This window comes from Mustela putorius, unplaced genomic scaffold (genome assembly GCF_011764305.1).
Source record: "Mustela putorius furo isolate JIRA1106 unplaced genomic scaffold, ASM1176430v1.1 tig00003845_pilon_pilon_pilon, whole genome shotgun sequence".
In the NCBI taxonomy this organism is placed as follows: Eukaryota; Metazoa; Chordata; class Mammalia; order Carnivora; family Mustelidae; genus Mustela; species Mustela putorius.
In genome coordinates this window covers 77,679,724-77,698,526 of record NW_025421998.1, presented here as the reverse complement: position 1 = coordinate 77,698,526, position 18,803 = coordinate 77,679,724, and the positions used below count along the sequence as shown (strand labels likewise).

At 38.4% G+C, this 18,803-nt stretch overlaps 1 protein-coding gene across 2 annotated transcripts in view; it reads left to right on the top strand.

The window, feature by feature from the left end:
* FAM3C (FAM3 metabolism regulating signaling molecule C) overlaps nucleotides 1-18,324 on the top strand; it is a 53,313-nt gene extending 34,989 nt beyond the window's left edge. For both annotated transcript variants that reach the window (XM_004741888.3, XM_004741889.3), the window contains exons 6-10: nucleotides 535-593; nucleotides 1,740-1,790; nucleotides 4,054-4,138; nucleotides 15,206-15,332; nucleotides 15,933-18,324. In XM_004741888.3, the coding sequence (XP_004741945.1) occupies nucleotides 535-593; nucleotides 1,740-1,790; nucleotides 4,054-4,138; nucleotides 15,206-15,332; nucleotides 15,933-16,022 (412 nt within the window). In that variant the 3' untranslated portion in view covers nucleotides 16,023-18,324. The remainder of the gene's footprint in view (nucleotides 1-534; nucleotides 594-1,739; nucleotides 1,791-4,053; nucleotides 4,139-15,205; nucleotides 15,333-15,932) is intronic.
* The last annotated feature ends 479 nt before the right edge of the window (nucleotides 18,325-18,803 follow it).

Below are 18,803 nucleotides of genomic sequence, written 5' to 3'. Positions count from 1 at the left end.
AATAGAAGATTCTTCTGGGTACAGAGAAAATTTACATTGATAATCACTAAGAATGTTCACAATTAGGTGAAGTAGGTGAAACTCTCCTTGCTTTCAGATTATAAAAACATCTCACTTCTGTTTCATGTCACATGGATATTGCAAAAAATAGATAAGAGATTATCAATTGTTTGATCACCCTTTGAGAATGGCGCAAAATATGTGCACCATTGTTTTAAGGATTTTCTAAGATCCTATTTCATAACCTGACACCAAGTGGCAAAAAATGGTCTAGTACTTGGGCCCTGACACTTTTTAATATATTGATGTGTGAAATCTTACTTAAGAACGTTGCTTTAAAATTGTTTAATATTAGACTGTCTTCTCTGATGTAGTAGAGATCTTTTAATCTCCATTGTATTTCTTAAACAATTATGTGTATATATAATATCCCCAGCTTTTTTTTTTTTTTCCCCCGGGCATGGCTTTATTTCTCTGATACATGTTTATGTAAAGTATCTAATTCTAAATTTTGTCTTGACTTTTCTCCTTCAGTTTAATGAGTGGTGTTAAGAATAATGTTGGAAGAGGGATCAATGTTGCCCTGGTAAATGGTAAGAATAATTTTACCTTACAGATGTTATCAGTGGATATTCGTGTGGCCCAAAGTAAAATGCCCTCTATTATCAAGGGATCAGGTCAGAAAGTGCTACACTTGAGACTAATGCCTTTTTCCCACCTTCCTCCTAAAAAAAACATGGACTATACATGGAGACCTGGTGTTTGAGTGTGAGAGTGTGCTTTTGTGGAAGCATCCCACTCACTGTGCGGTGTGTGGAGAGTTTCCCAGGGGACTGTCAGGCTAAAACCCATCTAACATTAAATTGACGAATTCTGAAGATGTTGGATTCTAACACCATGAAGACAGAGTGGCACAAGGTTGTGTAAATGACAAGGGGGCTGGACTAATGGACAGCGTGGGGAGAGGGGTGAAGAATAAGAATTAATTGTAACTTTTCAGTATTGTCCACATTTGTCACTTATGTTCATTAGTGGAAATAAGTTCTTTGAATCCTGAAGATCTTAAATGTTCTTATAAAATCAAATCTGAAAATATGAACCCATGAAATAAGGCCTGGCTGCATGCTTGTCTTTTTCTTCTGGTACAATAATCCTGTAAGGCTGTGTAGGGCAATTAGCAACCACAGCCACCTTACCCAGTTCTCAGTATAGGAAAATATTTTTTATTTCTTTCACAACAAAAGATAAGTTTCTGCATTTTTGCTTTCAGTTTCTTATATAGAAGGTTCTGCGTATATTTGTCTAATTGATAGCAAAAAAATACAGTTTAAAAGGGAAATCTGAAAAAATTTTAAATGTTGGCTTTAATGGTAGAAAATGTCATCAATTCATCTTGTTTTAAAAGGTTTACACATTTTTTGGCAGTTCCTAAATAAGGGGCGACGGTAACACGTAAGGACGAAACCTATCTAACTGAATTTAAGTGGTCTACACTCAGCTGTGAACTTGAGTTTGCTGCTCCTTGGCTTATATAGATTCATGAGAAAGTCCAGAATTTCAGTTTATCCAGAAGTTAGTCTTAGAGATATATTTCAGGTGCATACAGTTCAGATTTTAAGTCTTTCTCAAAATAATTCTTTCTCTGCTAAGGAATCCACACCCATCACTGGATAAGATCACTTGTGGTATACAGTGTATATTTCAGTTGCATAATCTGACATGAGTTCCATCTCTTTCAGGGAAAACGGGAGAAGTATTAGACACCAAATATTTTGACATGTGGGGAGGAGGTAAGTGTGATAACACATAACTGTTCTGTTGCTCGCACTGACTGACTTCTTAAGCCTCCTCAATTTAATATAGCCCATTAATGAGAGATTGATGGTGTGTTTGTGTTAGTTCATTTTCTCTTACTTTTCACTAAATATCCAGCTGTTTTTAAGTATAGGTCATATTGCATATACTTTGCTTTTTTATAGAAATTGGGTGTGTGATTAAGAGCTACTAACAAAATTGAGATTGTAAAAATCTGAGTCCTATTTTCTGCAGGACAACTAATTGAAAGCCTTGGATCCTTTAAGTTTCTGACTAAAATTTTTTAAAAAGAATAAGTAATTTGGAGAAGGGCACAAGCCATTTAAGCATTTTTAACTGAATTCGGGTTTTTTTTTTTTTTAAGATATTATTTATTTATTTGATACAGAAAGAGAGATCACAAGTAGGCAGAGCAGCAGGCAGAGAGAGAGGGAGAAGCAGGCTCCCCGGAACAGAGAGCCCAATGAGGGGCTCAATCCCAGGACCCTGAGATCATGACCTGAGCCGAAGACAGAGGTTTAAACCACTGAGCCACCCAGGAGCCCTGGGTTTTTTTGGTTTTTGTTTTGCATATGATTTGTTAGCCTCAAAAGTAAATTATAATTAGGGTTATTATTAAAGTAGATGAATATTTGAGAGAAGGCATTTTCTTTTTAGTTCATTGCACTTAGAGTGGTTCACAGGTATCTTCCTAATGTGGAAGTTCCTGCAGGAGCAGGTGTAAGTCAGTTACCCACATGCAGAAGCAAGGACCTAGCATCTTGAACAGGAGTTTGCCCAGAAGAAATTTCTTCCTCAAAACTGATGTAAGGCCAAAACTGATTTGATCTTTTGATTCTTTTCTAAGTTGTTGGTTCAGGGTATTTCTCAGCATGAAGCTGAGCTCTGTACCTCCCTGTTTCTAGCTCTTTTATGCATTCCTTAGGAGCCAGTAACTGGTAGTCTTCTTGAAATTTATGTTAAGTTTTCAGACCATTCAGCTTTTCTAATACTTCTTCAGCTTGTAATAGATGCAGTGTTTTCTCTGTTTTTTAAATGAGATTAGGAAGCCTTTTCATAGCTGTCAAAAGCTGTTACAAACTTTAGATGCTGCCATCAATTTTAGATTCTAATGGCATAATTGGCCCTGCCAACATTTATTAGGAAACACTGGAAACCTGGAGACAGTCTTGCAAAACCTCTTTTGAAATGGCCAGAAGCTCTGTTGCTTCATCACGGATAGATTAATTATGCCAAAAAGTCTCTTCAAGTGAAGAGATAGCCACAGTTGACTTCCATCTTTGCATTTAAAAGGAAGTGATTTGTTAGCTGCTTTGTTAAATTTTCTCAGAATTGAAAATGCTGTTATTACAAAATAGAATTCAGTTAGAGAACATCTTTGGAATTTTTGCTGTGGAAAGAAACTGAGTAAATTTGAAGCTTGACGTGACCCAGTTCTGAAGCAGTGTTAGATTTGGGGATGACATGGAGACCTGACATTGGAGAGTTCAAGACATAAAACAGTCGGTACTACGTGATCTCCCCCTGGTATCACCAGTGTGTTGTCACCCAAGTGGTTTATTTTTATGTTTTTTGTGTATCTTGGTGCACTAGACAAAGCAGGTAATGAACATAATATTTGCCATAATTAGATATAACTTTCATTCCTTCCCCAAGTTTACAGTAATTAGATATGCCCAGAGGATCCCTTAAATCAAAGTGCACGTATGTATGCATGTGTTTGTGTGTGTGTATATATTTATATAATTTTTTAAGAAATTGCAGAACCTTTTATGAATTAGATAGAAGCTCTGTATCCTCCACTTAGATAAGTACCCGTACAAACAATTTTACATACACTCTGAGAATCCATGAGCTTTTCTTCTACCCTCCTCCCTCATCCCCCGTCAAGTTTCTTTTTTCAAATTTTAAGTCATGCTTTAATACAACTTTGCTGTGGTTTTTTCATTTAACCTCTGGAATATCAGTACAAAAGACACATAGGATCAGTCAGGGTTGGGAAATTCTAAATTGGTGGTGGGATCGATCCTATTAAAGGACAAAGTTCAGTTTTTAACCTGTTCCTAAGATTTATCTCCCTTCTGGTTACTCTCCATTTGAAATTATTGATTTGCAAATGCTTTATATTTTAGTTAATATTAACTTTTAAGAGGTTATCATGATGGCTAGTCACTTAAAAAAAAAAAAAAAAAAAAAACCAAAAACTCAAAGCCATCGATCCTTTCTTTTTTTCTTCAGATGTGGCCCCATTTATTGAGTTTCTGAAGTCCATACAAGACGGAACAATAGTCTTAATGGGAACTTACGATGATGGAGCAACCAAGTATGTAAACTTAAAAATTCATATTATTTTTGGAACTATAATTAATTACAAAAGCAATACATTTTCAATGAAAAAAAAATAGAGCAAAGTAATCAAATTCCAGATAAACACGATTAACCTTTTTTATCTGCTTCCTTCTTTCTGTATGTTTGTCAAACATAAGATCCACATACCTCAAGTTTGTTCCACTCTTTTCTGTTTTTAACAACCTTGAATTGTTTTCTCTAACGTTAATATTCTTCTAGTAGCATTTTTCATGACCTACCAACAGTTGATCATATGTCCCCCCCTTTATCTAAAGTTTCCCTATTATTGCCACATTTTTTTGTATTACAAATAACATTTTGATAACACCCTTTTCCATAAGTGCTTTTGTACTTTCGATTATGTCCTTAGGGTAAGTTCCTAGAATTGGAGTTCACTATGAAAGAAGTGTGATATGTTTTTCATAATGTTTAGTAAATACGAATTTATAACTTTCTTCTTAAAAGTGTATATGTTGTAAAATTTGGAAAATACAGAAAAGCACAAAGAAAAACAAGTTATAAATTCATCTATTCAGTGATAACCACTGATAATTTAGTTTCCATCTCTAGTTTTCTTTCTTTTTTTTTAATATTTTATTTATTTATTTTACACAGAGAGAGAGAGATCACAACTAGGCAGAGCAGCAGGCAGAGAGAGAGAGAGGGTAGCAGGCTCCCTGCGGGGCAGAGAGCCCGATGTGGGGCTCAATCCCAGGACCCCGAGACCATGACCCGAGCCGAAGGCAGCGGCTTAACCCACTGAGCCACCTAGGCGCCCCTCCATCTCTAGTTTTCTTAATATACATATTTTCTTCATCTTAAATATTTGGAATGCTAGTGGTTATAGTATTTTTAATTTATTTATGTGGTGAATATTTTCCCATAACACTAAATAGTTTTGATAGCAAAATTGTTCATGTTCATTTTAAAATCATGACGCATGCTTAAGAGTTATATGAGGTACTCATATGAGGTACTCATATAACTCTTAAGCATGCGTCATGATTTTAAAATTTATTTAATAAAATTCCTACTGCTGGACCCTCAGGCTATTTCCAAATTTTCATACTTAGCAAAAACGTACTATCTTAAAAATTTTGAATAATCATCTTTATTTCCTTAAGACAGATTTTTTTGAGGTAAGGTGTTGAATTAAAGGATGTATATGTTTCTAAAAATGAATTTTTAAAGTTTGTACCAACTTAACATGTCTCTCAGAAGTTCCAGGACACTGATTATTTTTAAGAAGTTTTGGAAAGGGGTTTTGTTAATGTTCCTTTCTTTGGTTACTGATGAGATTGCTTTTTTTTTTTTTTTCCACAAGTGTTTTTGGCTCTTTTTCTTGTAAGTATCTTGACCATTTAGGTTGACTCCTATGGATGTGTAAGAGCCTTTGGTATGTTAAGAATATTAACCATTTCTCATATGAAAATACTTTTTTTGTGTGTTTATTTTTGTTAATTTATGGTGCTTAGTGACTTTTACAAGTTTAGACTAATTCTTAGTCAAGTGTATGGATTTTTCGTTCCAAGTTTCTTCTACTTTTATACTTGAGAAGTATTTTCCCATCTCCAAATTAAATACTTAGTAGATTTTCTTCTTCCAGTGACTTCACTATTTTCATGTATTTAAAAAAAAATGTATCATTTCCCAGTGACTAACACTGCCCATTTTTATGTGGATTTGACTTTGTTTTTAGAAGTTGTGTTCTGTTCATCTACTTCTTAAAAATTAAGTGTACTACCTTTCTGGAGTAGCTAAGACCCCTTTAATAGCATTTCTCAAATCCCTTCTATGATATTTTATCCAGATGGAAAGTATGATACTTTTAACAAGAATAAAAGACATCCTTTACAGATTTTAATTGAAAAGCCTTGAAATTCCACCTCAGAATATGGCATGTCTTTCTATTTATTGAGTTTTTTCTACACGTATGTAGTGTGTAACTACATTATTGCAGATTTGCACTAAGAAAATAGGGCTACTGGGTGTGTGGGTGGCTTAGTCAGTTGAGTGTCCTCCTTTGGCTCAGGTCATGATCGGAGTGTCCTGGGTTCAAGTCCTGCATTGGGCTCCTTGCACAGTGGGGAGTCTGCTTCTCCCTCTCTGCCCCTCTCTCTGCTCATGCTCACACACATGCTCTCTCTCAAAAATAAATAAATTCTTAAAAAAAAAAGAAAACAAAACAGGGTTACTTTGTGACTGGTTTTCTTTTTTGTTGGTGGTAGGAGGGGATCAGGCTCCCTGTTGAGCAGAGAGCCCAATGTGTGGGGCTCGATCCCAGGACCCCAAGATCATGACGTGAGCTGAAGGTGGAGGCTTAACCCACTGAGTCACCTAGGCACCCCTACTTTGTGACTGTTTTAAGGCTGGAATATTTTCTTTTACATGTCTTACATCTGGATCAACTAAGGATATGTTAAATCCATAGATCAAGAAAACTGGTACCTGAATCCATTGCCGTTTAGCTACACCGAACTAAGTGGAATGTAATTAGGCTCTCCTTAGCAAAAAACCAAATAGCTTGATGTTTGCTTTTGCTGATAGAATAGGATATTACATGTATAATTTGAGGTTTTAAGATTTTTAGAAACCCTACTTTTCTGAATAGACAGACACCCGTGGCATCTTTTTCATCATGTAATTTCATTATTATACCTGCTTGGCTTTAGACCTGTTTCTCTTCGCTAATAAGAAATTGTGGCCGTACCTAAGAACTGAGGCAGGCTGGTGTTTGTTCTTTAACTGCTATTTATTGGTGCCCATCCCAGATACCAAAAGCAGCCTCAGAAGATGTTCAGCCTGAAAGGCAAAAACAGAAATCTAAACTCGATGTGTTTATCCTTGTGTACGTTTATCCAGTATATGATTCAACTGTGTGGTTAAATGCATTCAGTCATGTGCATTTCCAGTTTGGGGCACATGAAGTTGTTTTTCAAATACTTCCTTCTTCCAAACACAGGTGAAATAAATTGTATCATGTCCTTTATGCCAAAATGGACAAGCAGTCTTTACAAATGGCCATATACATCTGTGAAATACAACAAAATATAAATGTACCCCTTGGCAGATACCTGTCTGTGAAACATTTGAAATGATTCCTTCGTTGTGGAACACCCAGTCTTACATGGGAATAGAAGCTCTGCTTCATCTGACGTGTTAGCACTTTTCTTGACATAAGGCTGCTGGATTTTCCCCTCATAAGGAATGTTTGTTCTCCCTCTTATACCCAAAAGATTCCATTTTTTTAAAAGATTTTTTTTAATCTTTTAAATTTTTTAAAAGATTTTTTAAAAGACTTTTTTAAAGATTCCATTTTATTCATGAGAGAGAGAGAGAGTGTGCACACATGTGCTCGCAAGAACAAGCACAAGCAGGGGGAGGGGCAGAGGAAGGAGGAGCAGGTTCCTCAGCCAGCAGGGAGCCCAACGAGGGGCTCCATCCCAGAACCCTAGGATCAGGGCCTGAGCCAAAGGGCAAGCATGTAACCACTTGAGCCACCAGGTGCCCGTACCCAGAAGAGTTTAGAATATGAAATAGACATCTCCGACAGGGAGTTGGTATTGGTTCTCCGTCAGGGAGTTGGTATTGGTTCTCCGTAGTCATTCCTCTGTGATCCCAGGTACTACTGTCTGCAATGAGCTCCTTGGCTGGACTGTGAACTTTTTTTTTTTTAAGATTTTATTTGTTTGACAGCACAAGCATGGAGAGCAGCAGGCAGATGGAGAGGGAGAAGCAGACCTCCTGCTGAGCAGGGAGCCTGAAGCAGGGCTCGATCACCCCAGGATCATGACCCAAGCTGAAGGCAGATAATTAACCGACTGAGCCACCCAGGTGCTCCTGTACGGGGAACTTCTGAGAATGTCTGGGATTGGTTTCTGTCACAGCATTTCCCAAAGTGTGTTCTGGTGGGATCCCAGTCCTCTGAACCTGTCCTAGGGGAATAAGTTTGGCCCTAAGGAAACCTCTTTACCTTTCTTTATCCTATTAGTTCTTGTTTTTTAACAATGAAGCCCATTTTATTTTATTTTAAGATTTATTTATTCATTTGAGAAACTGAGTGTGTGCAGGGGAAGAGAAGGAAGGAGAAAGAGAGAAGCTGACTCCGCACGGAGCGCAGAGTCCTACTCGAGGTTAGGATCTCAGGACCCTATTAAGATCATGACCTGAGCCCTACTAAAGAATTGGATGCTTAGTTGACTGTGCCAGCCAGGAAGCCTTGGAAGCCCATTTAAAAAACAAAACAGAAAAAAAAAACTATAAGAAAACTTGTATTTTAGAGTGCAGGTCTCCAATGATGCCTACTTTCTACCTAGACCCCTCTAAAATAAGTTGGTTTTTGTTTATTTAATGAGGAATTATAATAGTTTGAATGAGCAAGCTAAATTTTGCTATTGTTTTCCTCCCTTTGGAGACAGCACTCTGTGACATGAGCACTTCCTGGCTAAGTGAAGGGCTTTAATGTGGGTGTCCTGAAGTAAAAAAATCTTGAAAGTTCTTGGCCCCAGTCCCCCAGCCCAGGCAGAATTCCCAGGAACTGTTCTACAGATACCCCCTCTGAAGGGTGACAGTATCTCATAATTTCTTTATTTGAAACAAAACAAAGCAAAAACCATCCCTAAGTCATTGTTACGTTCTCGGGGTTGGTCTCCCTCTGAATTCCCCCTGGTAGTCTGAGTAGTCTTAGCCTGGGTAAGTAGAACAGTAAGTATCTTCCCTAAATTGTTTGATACTAAAGAGCATTGGTCTTTCAGTTTTCCCTTTGCCTGCTCAGTACTCAGGGCTCTTGTAACCTTCTATCATGCTAAGTTTCTGGGTGGGTTTACTCCCCTGGCTGCATTTTTTGGGCATTGGTTCTCTGGTTGATTTTCAGCTCTCTTAAAATGAGTGCCCCAGTCAAACACAGGGTTCCTGATGGGGTCGGGCCGCTACGGGGTACAGCGGAGATACTAGCTTTTACTGTGTTGGGGTTACGTTTCTTTGAATATTTATACAGACTAGTACTATATAAGTTTTCTTTAAAAGGTCACATCCCAATTTTGGCTAAGTTAAACTCTCAGATCACTTGCTCTCAGACTTTTTATTAGCCACTGCCAAGTCAGGTCTTTCTCTCTATTCTGGACTTGATTTTGTTTAATCTAAATGAAGGACTTTATGTTCATTTGTCCTTGTTATCCCTGTTAAATTTAATTTTGCTGATTTTGGCCCATTAGGTTATGATGCTGACATTTGTCCTGTGAGATTTCCATGATCCAGGCTTTGTAGTTTCTCCAAAGTCATTCTTGTGTCTAAATCAAAGTCATTGATAAATATGTTCACCCACCAGGGGCAGCGTGCCACCCTGCCGGGGGCCTCCTCCAAGGGATTCATCTATTAATCAACTACAGAAACTGTTTTTTAAACAGCTGCCAAGGAACCCTAATAGACATACCATCCAGCTGCTGTTTCATTATTTTCTTCATAGAGGCTGTTTTCTGACACTCTCAGATGCTCTCTTGAAATTCATGAGCTATGCTAATTACAGTGCCCTGATCTCCTGCCCACAAACCTGTGCAGATGCTGAAATAGCTTACATGACCTTAACTTGGCTTGATTTATATCTCCCTCCTTCTCACTACCTCCTCTCTTTCCTCCTCCTTCCCCCCCTTTTTTTTGTTCACAGGCTTTCTTTGTTGTAATCCATCTTAGAATTTGCCAATAATTGGAAGTAGCTTTATTGACCCATTGTTTCTAAAAATTTCCTTGCCTTTTTTTGAAGACTGGAATATTTAATTAACTTTTCATGATTTAGCGTCTTCATTTTCCATGTTGTTTCTAAAATAACGGACTCTACCTTGAAGAGTATATTAAAGTTCCTTCGAATTTAACTGTGTGACATGTGTGGGCCTGGAGGTTTCAGTTTATTTTACGGCACTTACACAGACATTCCTGAACTACTCTTCCCTTTTTATGTCGATCGGAGTGTTTGCCTCCCTTGGAAAAGGCAGGCATGCTTTGATCTCCATATTATATCATTCTTGTGAAACAGTGGATCCCTTCATTGTTTGCACTTTGTAGCAAAAGTTCTTCGTGTCGCCTGTAAGAGTTCGAGGAGTCTCATCTGCCGGCCTTCCTGGCAGTAGCATTCCGTTTCCTCCTTAGTCATATGATTTACCCTGTAGTTTTGGACACTTGTGAGCTTGAGCCCATCACAGAACACTTCTGTAGTGGCCCTAATTTGTAACCTATCCTCTTCTTTGCCAGGATTGTTAGAAATTACATAGTGAAAATTACTGTTTGTTTGTTTGTTTGTTTGTTTTTTAAGAATCCCATTTTCAGAAGAGCTTCTGATCTGAACTCTTTGTAATATGCTCTCTTTAAAGTCTAGGCTACATGGGCACCTATGCCCAGCATTGCTTATTCTTTAACCTCTTGAAGTAATACAGCGATTTTCTTCTGAAGTTCTTCACACTTCTACTTCCCAAGTGGTTCTTCCCTGTTAATTAGAGGGGGGCCCAGAATATTAATTCTCCATGTTGTTTTCCAGAAAGGAGCATTGACCTGGTATGATGGTGTGACTGTGGGGTCTCAGATGCTCCTTCCCCAGCAAAGAGGGAAGCAGACCTCTGAGTCACCCCGGGCCCGTTCCCTCTTCCTCCATTGCTACTTCCGATTACCTCCGTGCAGCTTTAGAATCTCTTCTAGGAAAACTTGGTTCCTCTCTCTGTCTGCCGTCTTGTTTGTGACATGATAATTTTTTATTCATTTTAAAGAAAATTCTTAAATAAAATAATTTATTCAGTAAAATTTTTCAGCATCTTAGCTAATTTTTAATAGCATTTTATTTTTTATTTTTAATAGCATTTTAATCTATCTATCTATCTGTCTGTTTATTTATTTAGAGATAGAGCACAAGCTGGGGGTTGCTGAGGGACAGAGAGAGCCCAGCTTGATCTCATGACCCTGAGATCATGACCTAAGCTGAAATCAAGTCTGATGTTTAACCAGCTAAGTCACCCAAGTGCCCCAGCATCTCAGCTAGTTAAGACCATTACTGGAGATTAAAGTTTATGTAACAAACTCAAAGTGCTCCTATATAGAATAAAAGCTTGTATCTTTGAAATTTTATTTAAAATTTACACCATGCATACATTTGTTACACTGGCTTTTTTTTTTAACTTTTTTTTTTTTAAAGATTTTATTTATTTATTTGACAGAGATCGTAAGCAGGCAGAGAGGCAGGCAGAGAGAGAGGAGGAAGCAGGCTTCTGGCTGAGCAGAGAGCCCGATGCAGGGCTCAATCCCAGCACCCTGGGATCATGACCTGAGCCGAAGGCAGAGGCTTTAACCCACAGAGCCACCCAGGCGCCCCTGTTACGCTGGCTTTTAAAGAAATGGGACATTTTGATACCTAGTATGTATTGAATCAGTGCAGGAAATACTGGCTGTGTTGCATGATTTTTAACTTCTTTTTGAAATATGAAATTGTCTTCTGCTTAAATAAAAGATTTCAGACACAAATAATGAAATCCTCTAAAGTCTACATATAGGCAGAGCAGAAAACTTTGGAAATTATTGAGAAACGTACGTTGTTATACAGCTGTAGTTAGATATATGTAGGGACCTGTGGCCTGGGTGCCCGAGACCACCCCGAGGTCTGATGATTTGCAGGAGTTGCAGGAGCGAGTGTGCAGCCCTGCTCACCTGGTGGCTACTACTTGTTACAACAAAAAAAGATACAAAGCAAAATTAGCAAAGGGGAAACTGGACTGAGCGAAGTCTGGAGGGAACCAGGCCCCAGTTTCCCAGTCCTCTCCAAGCGGAGTCACACAGGAGATGCTCCATTCCTCCCGCAGCAGATGGTGACAGCACTGTGAAGTCTGGGTAGTGGGAAAGCGTCTCAGGGACTCCATGCCCGGGAATGTAACTGGCTCATAGAGGCAGCCTCCGCCAGACACATCCCCAGATGCCAGCCTCCCGGCATGACCCGCCTTCCTCATGCAGCGCTGTGACCCGTTCCGATCAGTTCTGGGAATGGGGGAGCCCTCCCCAAATCCAGGCTGCCAGCTGCCAGCCAGGGCCCAACTTGCGCTGGGACTTCCTAAAGACAGCCATTGCAGGCCGCCGTGTTCCCCTTTTCTGCGCTGTGTTCCCCTACGGGCGCTCTCCCAGGAAAGGAAAAGGAAGGAAAGAGATGAACGGAGGGGGTCGAAGTGCAATTTTCAAGTCGTGTCCAGATCTCTGGCTAACCGGGCTTAGTTTATTCATGTAGATCAAATGATCAGTTCTGAAATTCAGAAGTACAGAAGTAAAAATGATTGCCCTTCAATATATTTCTTAATTAATGTAAAATTCATAGATGAGAAAGGTTTTATTCATACTTTTTGCAGGGAGCCAGGTCTGCCCTGGGAGAAGCCACCTACTTTGCAAGCAGTTTTTGCACATAAAGCAGCCCCTTGGCGTTTGTGAACTTCACATTCAGCCATCTATGAGGGACCCTAGAGCCCACGAGGCTCCAGTCTGTGGTTTTTCTGAGATGTAAATGTGAGTCAAGCCCCACAGCCTCTGCAGGGGTCGTCACTGGGCTGCCCAGAGAACCTGCCGCCCAGCCCAACCTCCTCGTTTCCATGCTGCTTATTCTTGCAAAACTCACCTCGTAGTGCTGCCGAAGCGAGTACAGTATTATAAGAATGTGGCCAGAAAACAGACATTGGGATAGACGAAAGGGTAGGATTTGACAGTCTGCCAGACCCACAGCATCCTAACCCCATATGCAGACAAGAAGCCGGGGTTCAGGCACGGCCTTCAGGGAGTGTCCCTCCAATGCACGTGTTCCTTTATCACGTGAGCAGACAAGTGCGAAGTGACGGCTGATTGACGGAGGCAGGCGCAGGAGCGGGACCTCGGGGGGCAAGCTGGAGGCACGCGGCCATGAGACTCCAGGGGTTCTTTACACAGTTACTTCATTTGTTTTTACTTCACCAGGTTAGGGTTAGCATCCCTTGATATTGATTTGGGTCTGAAAGTCAAAATATTCTAGGGTTATAGGTGATTTTTCTCAGGGATTCTAGTGAACTTTCTGCAGGAGGACAGCAGTGCCCAGGCTGTAGTTAAAACAGCTCCACTGCTGGGTATTTACCCCCCAAAATACTAATTCAGAGGGGGTACAAGCACCCTGTGTGCTGCAGCATTATTTACAACAGCCAAGACACAGAAAGTGCCCAAGTGTCCATCAATGGATGGATGGATAACAAAGATGTGGTGTGTATGTATATATATATGTGTGTACACACTTGCGCACACACACACACACACACACACACACAGGAATATTACTCAGCCTTAAAGAAGAATGGAATCTGCCACTTGAAACGACATAGATCAAGCTAGAGAATAGAACACTAACTGAGGTCAGTCAATAAAGACAGACAAATGCCGTATGGTTTCACTCATGTGGCACTTAAGAAACAAAACAAGTAAAGAAAGAAGAGGGAGAGCCAAACCAAGAAACAGCCTCTTAACTATAGAGAACAAACTGGTGGTTACCAGAGGGGAGGTGAGTGGGGGATGGGGATTAAGGAGTGCACTTCTGATGAGCACTGGGTGTTGAACGGAATTGTAGAATCACTATGTTGTACACCTGAAACTAACAGGACACTGTATATTAACTACCCTGGAATTAAAATTTAAAAAATTTTTTTTAAAATAGCTCTACTGCCCCTGCATGAGGTTTGCATCAGTTGTGAGAGTCTATAACATATATGCAGTTCTTTCTTGTTCTATGACTCTTTATTTTAAAATATAAATTATTTTGTTCATCTTCAGGTTAGTTAAGAGAACACTCCTGTACCTGGTGTTTCTTTCATTAGTACATTAAAGGAGCTGATACTAGCATGAGGTGTTTCAAAGAACTCTGTCAAGTAAAAAAGGACCTTCCTCACTGACTCTCGTGCTATTTGGTTTTAATGACTGCTCCTCACCCGCCAACTATTTGCAAATATAAAACTTAGCTTTCCTCAGATTTTTACCAGAACATAGCCTCTCTAACTGATGTATAAGGGCCATCTTTTGGGAGATACAGAGGCCTTATTGCCTTTTTTCCCCCTCCACAGCTAGCATGTATCGGCTGAATTTCTTCTTCTTCGTGAGACAGGGGACATGGAGAATGCTCAGCATTAGGATAATAACCTATACAAAAATTCTTTCTTTTTTTTATTTTTTAAAGATTTTATTTGTTTGACTGAGAGAGCCAGAAAGCACAAGCGGAGGGAATGGCAGAGGGCAAGGGAGAAGCAAGCTCTGCACTGAGCAGGGAGCCCAATAACGGGGCTTGATCCCCGGCCTCCGGATCATGACCTGAGCCGAAGGCAGATGCTTAACCATCTGAGCCACTCAGGTGCCCCCCCTACACAAAATTACTTACTGCCGACTTTCAGCTGTTTTCCTACCACTTGACTTTTGCCACTGCCTTTCCTTGTTGGCAGATACTTAACTGCTGTCTGGTTAAGGTTCGTTTTTATTAAATAACCACTCGACAGTTATCACTGAAGTGTAATTTATATACTTATTCTCAAGGTTCATTTTCTTTTAAAGAAACCATAGTATTAGACACAAATGCCAAGATTTTTGTCAGCATTTACCTTTATTCAGATGTAATTCACAAAGGGATTAGTAGAAAATCAAAGTGATTTTTAATTTTATGAAGATACTGGTTGCTTAAGACCTCGTATTTAATCTAGGTAGGCATCTGCTAACTACAGTATCCCTTATTTATTTGGTGGATATGGATGAAAGTGAATTATTGTAAAATAAAGATATCTAAAAGGCATTTCTTCATAGAATAAACTTAAAATTAGTCGCTAGAGTTCATGTCTTTTTCACTAGAGAATTCAAATTGTAGGAGTGTTGCTCTGAAAAAAATCCTGTATTATGTTCTTTTATTCAAGCTGTTATTTTCTCATCTTATCTCATGTTACATGTTAATATACTGGTGAGTTATTATTACTGAGATAATAAACAGAGCTCTGTGCTTATTGTAGTACTCTTTTTCTTCCTCTTTAAGACTCAATGATGAAGCACGGCGGCTCATTGCTGAATTGGGAAGTACATCTATTACTAATCTTGGTTTTAGAGACAACTGGGTCTTCTGTGGTGGGAAAGGCATCAAGACCAAAAGCCCCTTTGAACAGGTTAGTATCTTAGACTTTCATAATTAATGGACAAAAGTAAATTGTGTGAAACTGTACAGTGAATATTCCTATCCTAGTTATTTGAAACTTAAAGCAGCCATTAAATATGTTTGTGTATTTTTCATAAGCTCATCAGTTATTTAAAATAATCATGGCATATTTTAAATCAAAACTAAAAAATAGGCCTAGTCTTCATGGAGTATTTTTTCCTGTATGACTGTGCATTGGCATATGATTGCTTTTATCATGCGCTGTTTAGGAAGTGTTCGTTATTAAAGATTTTAATCAAGCTTTTGGTAGTATAATCAGTTAAGTTTAGAAATACTTTAGAACTTAGTAGACTATAAACTTTACCTTTTGGCTACCAAATGATCCTTCCAAAAAGTCCTGCACTGTTTTGTTCTTTCAGCTGGCTGGTGTTTGACGGTCTCCCTGGCCGCTGGCGTTGCTCATTTACTCTCTTGAACAGTAATTTGCAGGAACTCATCATTGATATGAATGTTACTGAAACAAGTACACTACAGTATGTTGTGGTAGAGAAGCAGTTCATAAAGGTGGTTTGGTTTTTTTTAACTGTGTACTTTTATTGTACCCCAACAGCACATAAAGAACAATAAGGACACAAACAAATATGAAGGATGGCCCGAAGTTGTCGAGATGGAAGGCTGCATCCCCCAGAAGCAAGACTAATGCAGAGGAAACTGAAGGAAACGCACTTTGCCAGTTAATGGCCGCGCTGTGACTGAGGAGCGATGTGTAAATACTGTGGGAGCATGCAGCCGTCTGGCGTGCGCATGAGCATTTATCTCTTTGGATATCGGGATTATTTATTGCTAACGTAAATAGACGCCTCTGTAAATAGTCATCGTAATGAGCAAATCACTGAACCATTTCGAAGCACATTTCTCTGATAGTAGTATGGTGTTAGACTGCTACGGTAGTGACATCTTTTAATTCTAAAAGCATACCCCGTGGATAACTGAACAGATTATGAAAAATATATTGGTATATATACTGGTTGCTGTGAAAACCTATTATGGAATAATATGGATTTTAGGGAGGAGACTTTGTTTTCGTGTGTGTGTGTGTGTGTGTGTGTGTGTGTGTATTTATTGTACACACACACCCATATTCAAGTATATATATATGTATATATATATGTTGCCTTTTAACGATAGTATCTTTTAAATTCCAAAGATACTTGGCTAGTTGTGTGTGTAATGTTACTTTATAGTCTGATCTCCAGTGTACCTTTTTTCTTCATTTTTCTCTTCTCCTCCCAAAAAATCCTAGAAATAAAATGATAACGAAAACCTATATCAGATATGTGAAAAGCACAACAGAATTTTTTTTTTCATGTACACAGTAAAAAAGGAAGTGTGTAAATGTAGGTGGTATTCAGGACTATAGCTTTCTGGGTTTTGTGTTAGCAGTATGAATGACTGGATCTCACAGAAGCTGCTTAGAGCGAGGCTGGGGGTGGCAGCCCCGTGGAGCCAGGGACGTGGGCCACCGCCCTTCTGCACCCTAACCTGGGGCTTCAGGACAGCCGCAGCTGTGTTTAGAGCAATGCTGTCGTGTGTTTCCTTATGGTTATCAGCACCGACCAAGTGGATTGGAAAGAGGCATGCTTTAATGTCACCATTATTTTGATGGTAAACCAAGAAATATAATTCTGTATCTAACTTCATAATAGCAATTTTTGCCTGAAGATATAATGACATATTTAGAGAAGTCTTAATTACTATGTGGACTGATAACATTTAAAAAAATAATTTTATTTGAGTCCAGATGATTTCTACATAAAATTTTATTCACTTGAGATGTTCACTAAATGACTCAAGTTTCTTTGTTTTGGTTTTGGTTTTGTGTTAGGGCATTAAATACCTAGAGTGTATGAAGTATCTTAAACCAGAACATAAACTAATCCTCAAACTACTCACAGTAGAAGGCGGCACTTAAATTTTGAATCGAAATTTTAGATGATTTGTATAAAAAAAACTAAAGGCAGTATTTTTGTTTTGCTGTCAACCAACTTGGAAGCTATTCAGCTGTTTCTTAAATATTAATGAACTTTGGGGTATTGGTTCTTCTCTCAAACTGAATGTAATTCAAGAATAAATGCACCTTACACATTTAAAGAATTTTTGTAAACTTTTCAGATCTCTGGTGCTTATATGCTAAGTCACATTCAGCATGTGTATTTTGACATTTAAAATGCTTCCCTAGATTCTGTAAATTAAAAGAATAGCTATTTTCCAGATCCAGGTATGGTGAAATAAATGTTTTTTGCATTTTTTTTAAATAATGAAAATGCTCTCGGTTTTTGCATTATGAATTGTTTTGTATTGTGTGTCACAGTAATATGCTTCCGGAACTTCCCATTAATGTTGGTCACGCATTTATCATACTGTTTCACATGGAAACTGAAGACAGTCCTGGGGCTACACACACTAATATCCTCAGGTTCTATCTTGATATGTGTAAACTTTAAGTATCCAGATGGCAAGACATCCCTTTTAAGGTAAAAACTATAAAACGATAGATTTGCGAAGCTGTACTAACTGTCAGAAGGAGGGACCGAGATGGATTCTGTGGCGGCTTTGGTGCAGTTTGCTTTTGTTTCAGTTCTTTCTTGTACAGGTTGTGCCAACTTTGGAAGCAATAATTTTACTACATTTCATGTTCAGATATCTTTTAAAAGTCCACATTATAAATGAAACAATGTTCCTTTCATGTTAAGAAATTTCTTTATTAAAATCAGAAATTTTGGCATTGACATTTTGGTGTACTAACTGGCATATAAGGACTTTTGGATGGATATTTTTTATTTATAATCACACTTTTCTGGAACAAGTGTATCATAGTATGCCTATTAAAATTAAGCTAAGACAGTAGGAAAATAAGTGGTATTTGGGAAATTAAAGAGAAATTGAGCCAGAGTCTTTATATTCCTGACTTTAATTTGATTAAAGTAAAATTTATCACGGTCTGTCTACATTTTGTATTTGTTTTGAAATGGATCAGCTATTATTTTATGCCAAGTGAATCTCAAAGCATTTAGCTGGTATTACATTTAGACTAAAACAGTTTTTACAAATTACAGTTTGAAGTCCCCAAAAGAGATGATAATTTCAATTCAGTTGACATACCCCATTTTTAAGTGAAGGAATGAGAAATGTGTTAGAATATCAAGAGTAGAAATGCAGGTGGTTGGGTTATGGACATTGGGGAGGGTATGTGCTATGGTGAGTGCTGTGAATTGTGTAAGACTGATGAATCACAGACCTGTACCCCTGAAACAAATAATGCATTATATGTTAATAAAAAAATTAACAACAAAAAAGTAGAAATGCATTTAGAATATTTTCTGAAATGAGTATGAGAGGAAAAAATTACTTGTATTGATTGGGGCAAAGATTTGTCACTTAACCTCTTTAATAAGGCCTTGGACAGCAGCAGGTACATATA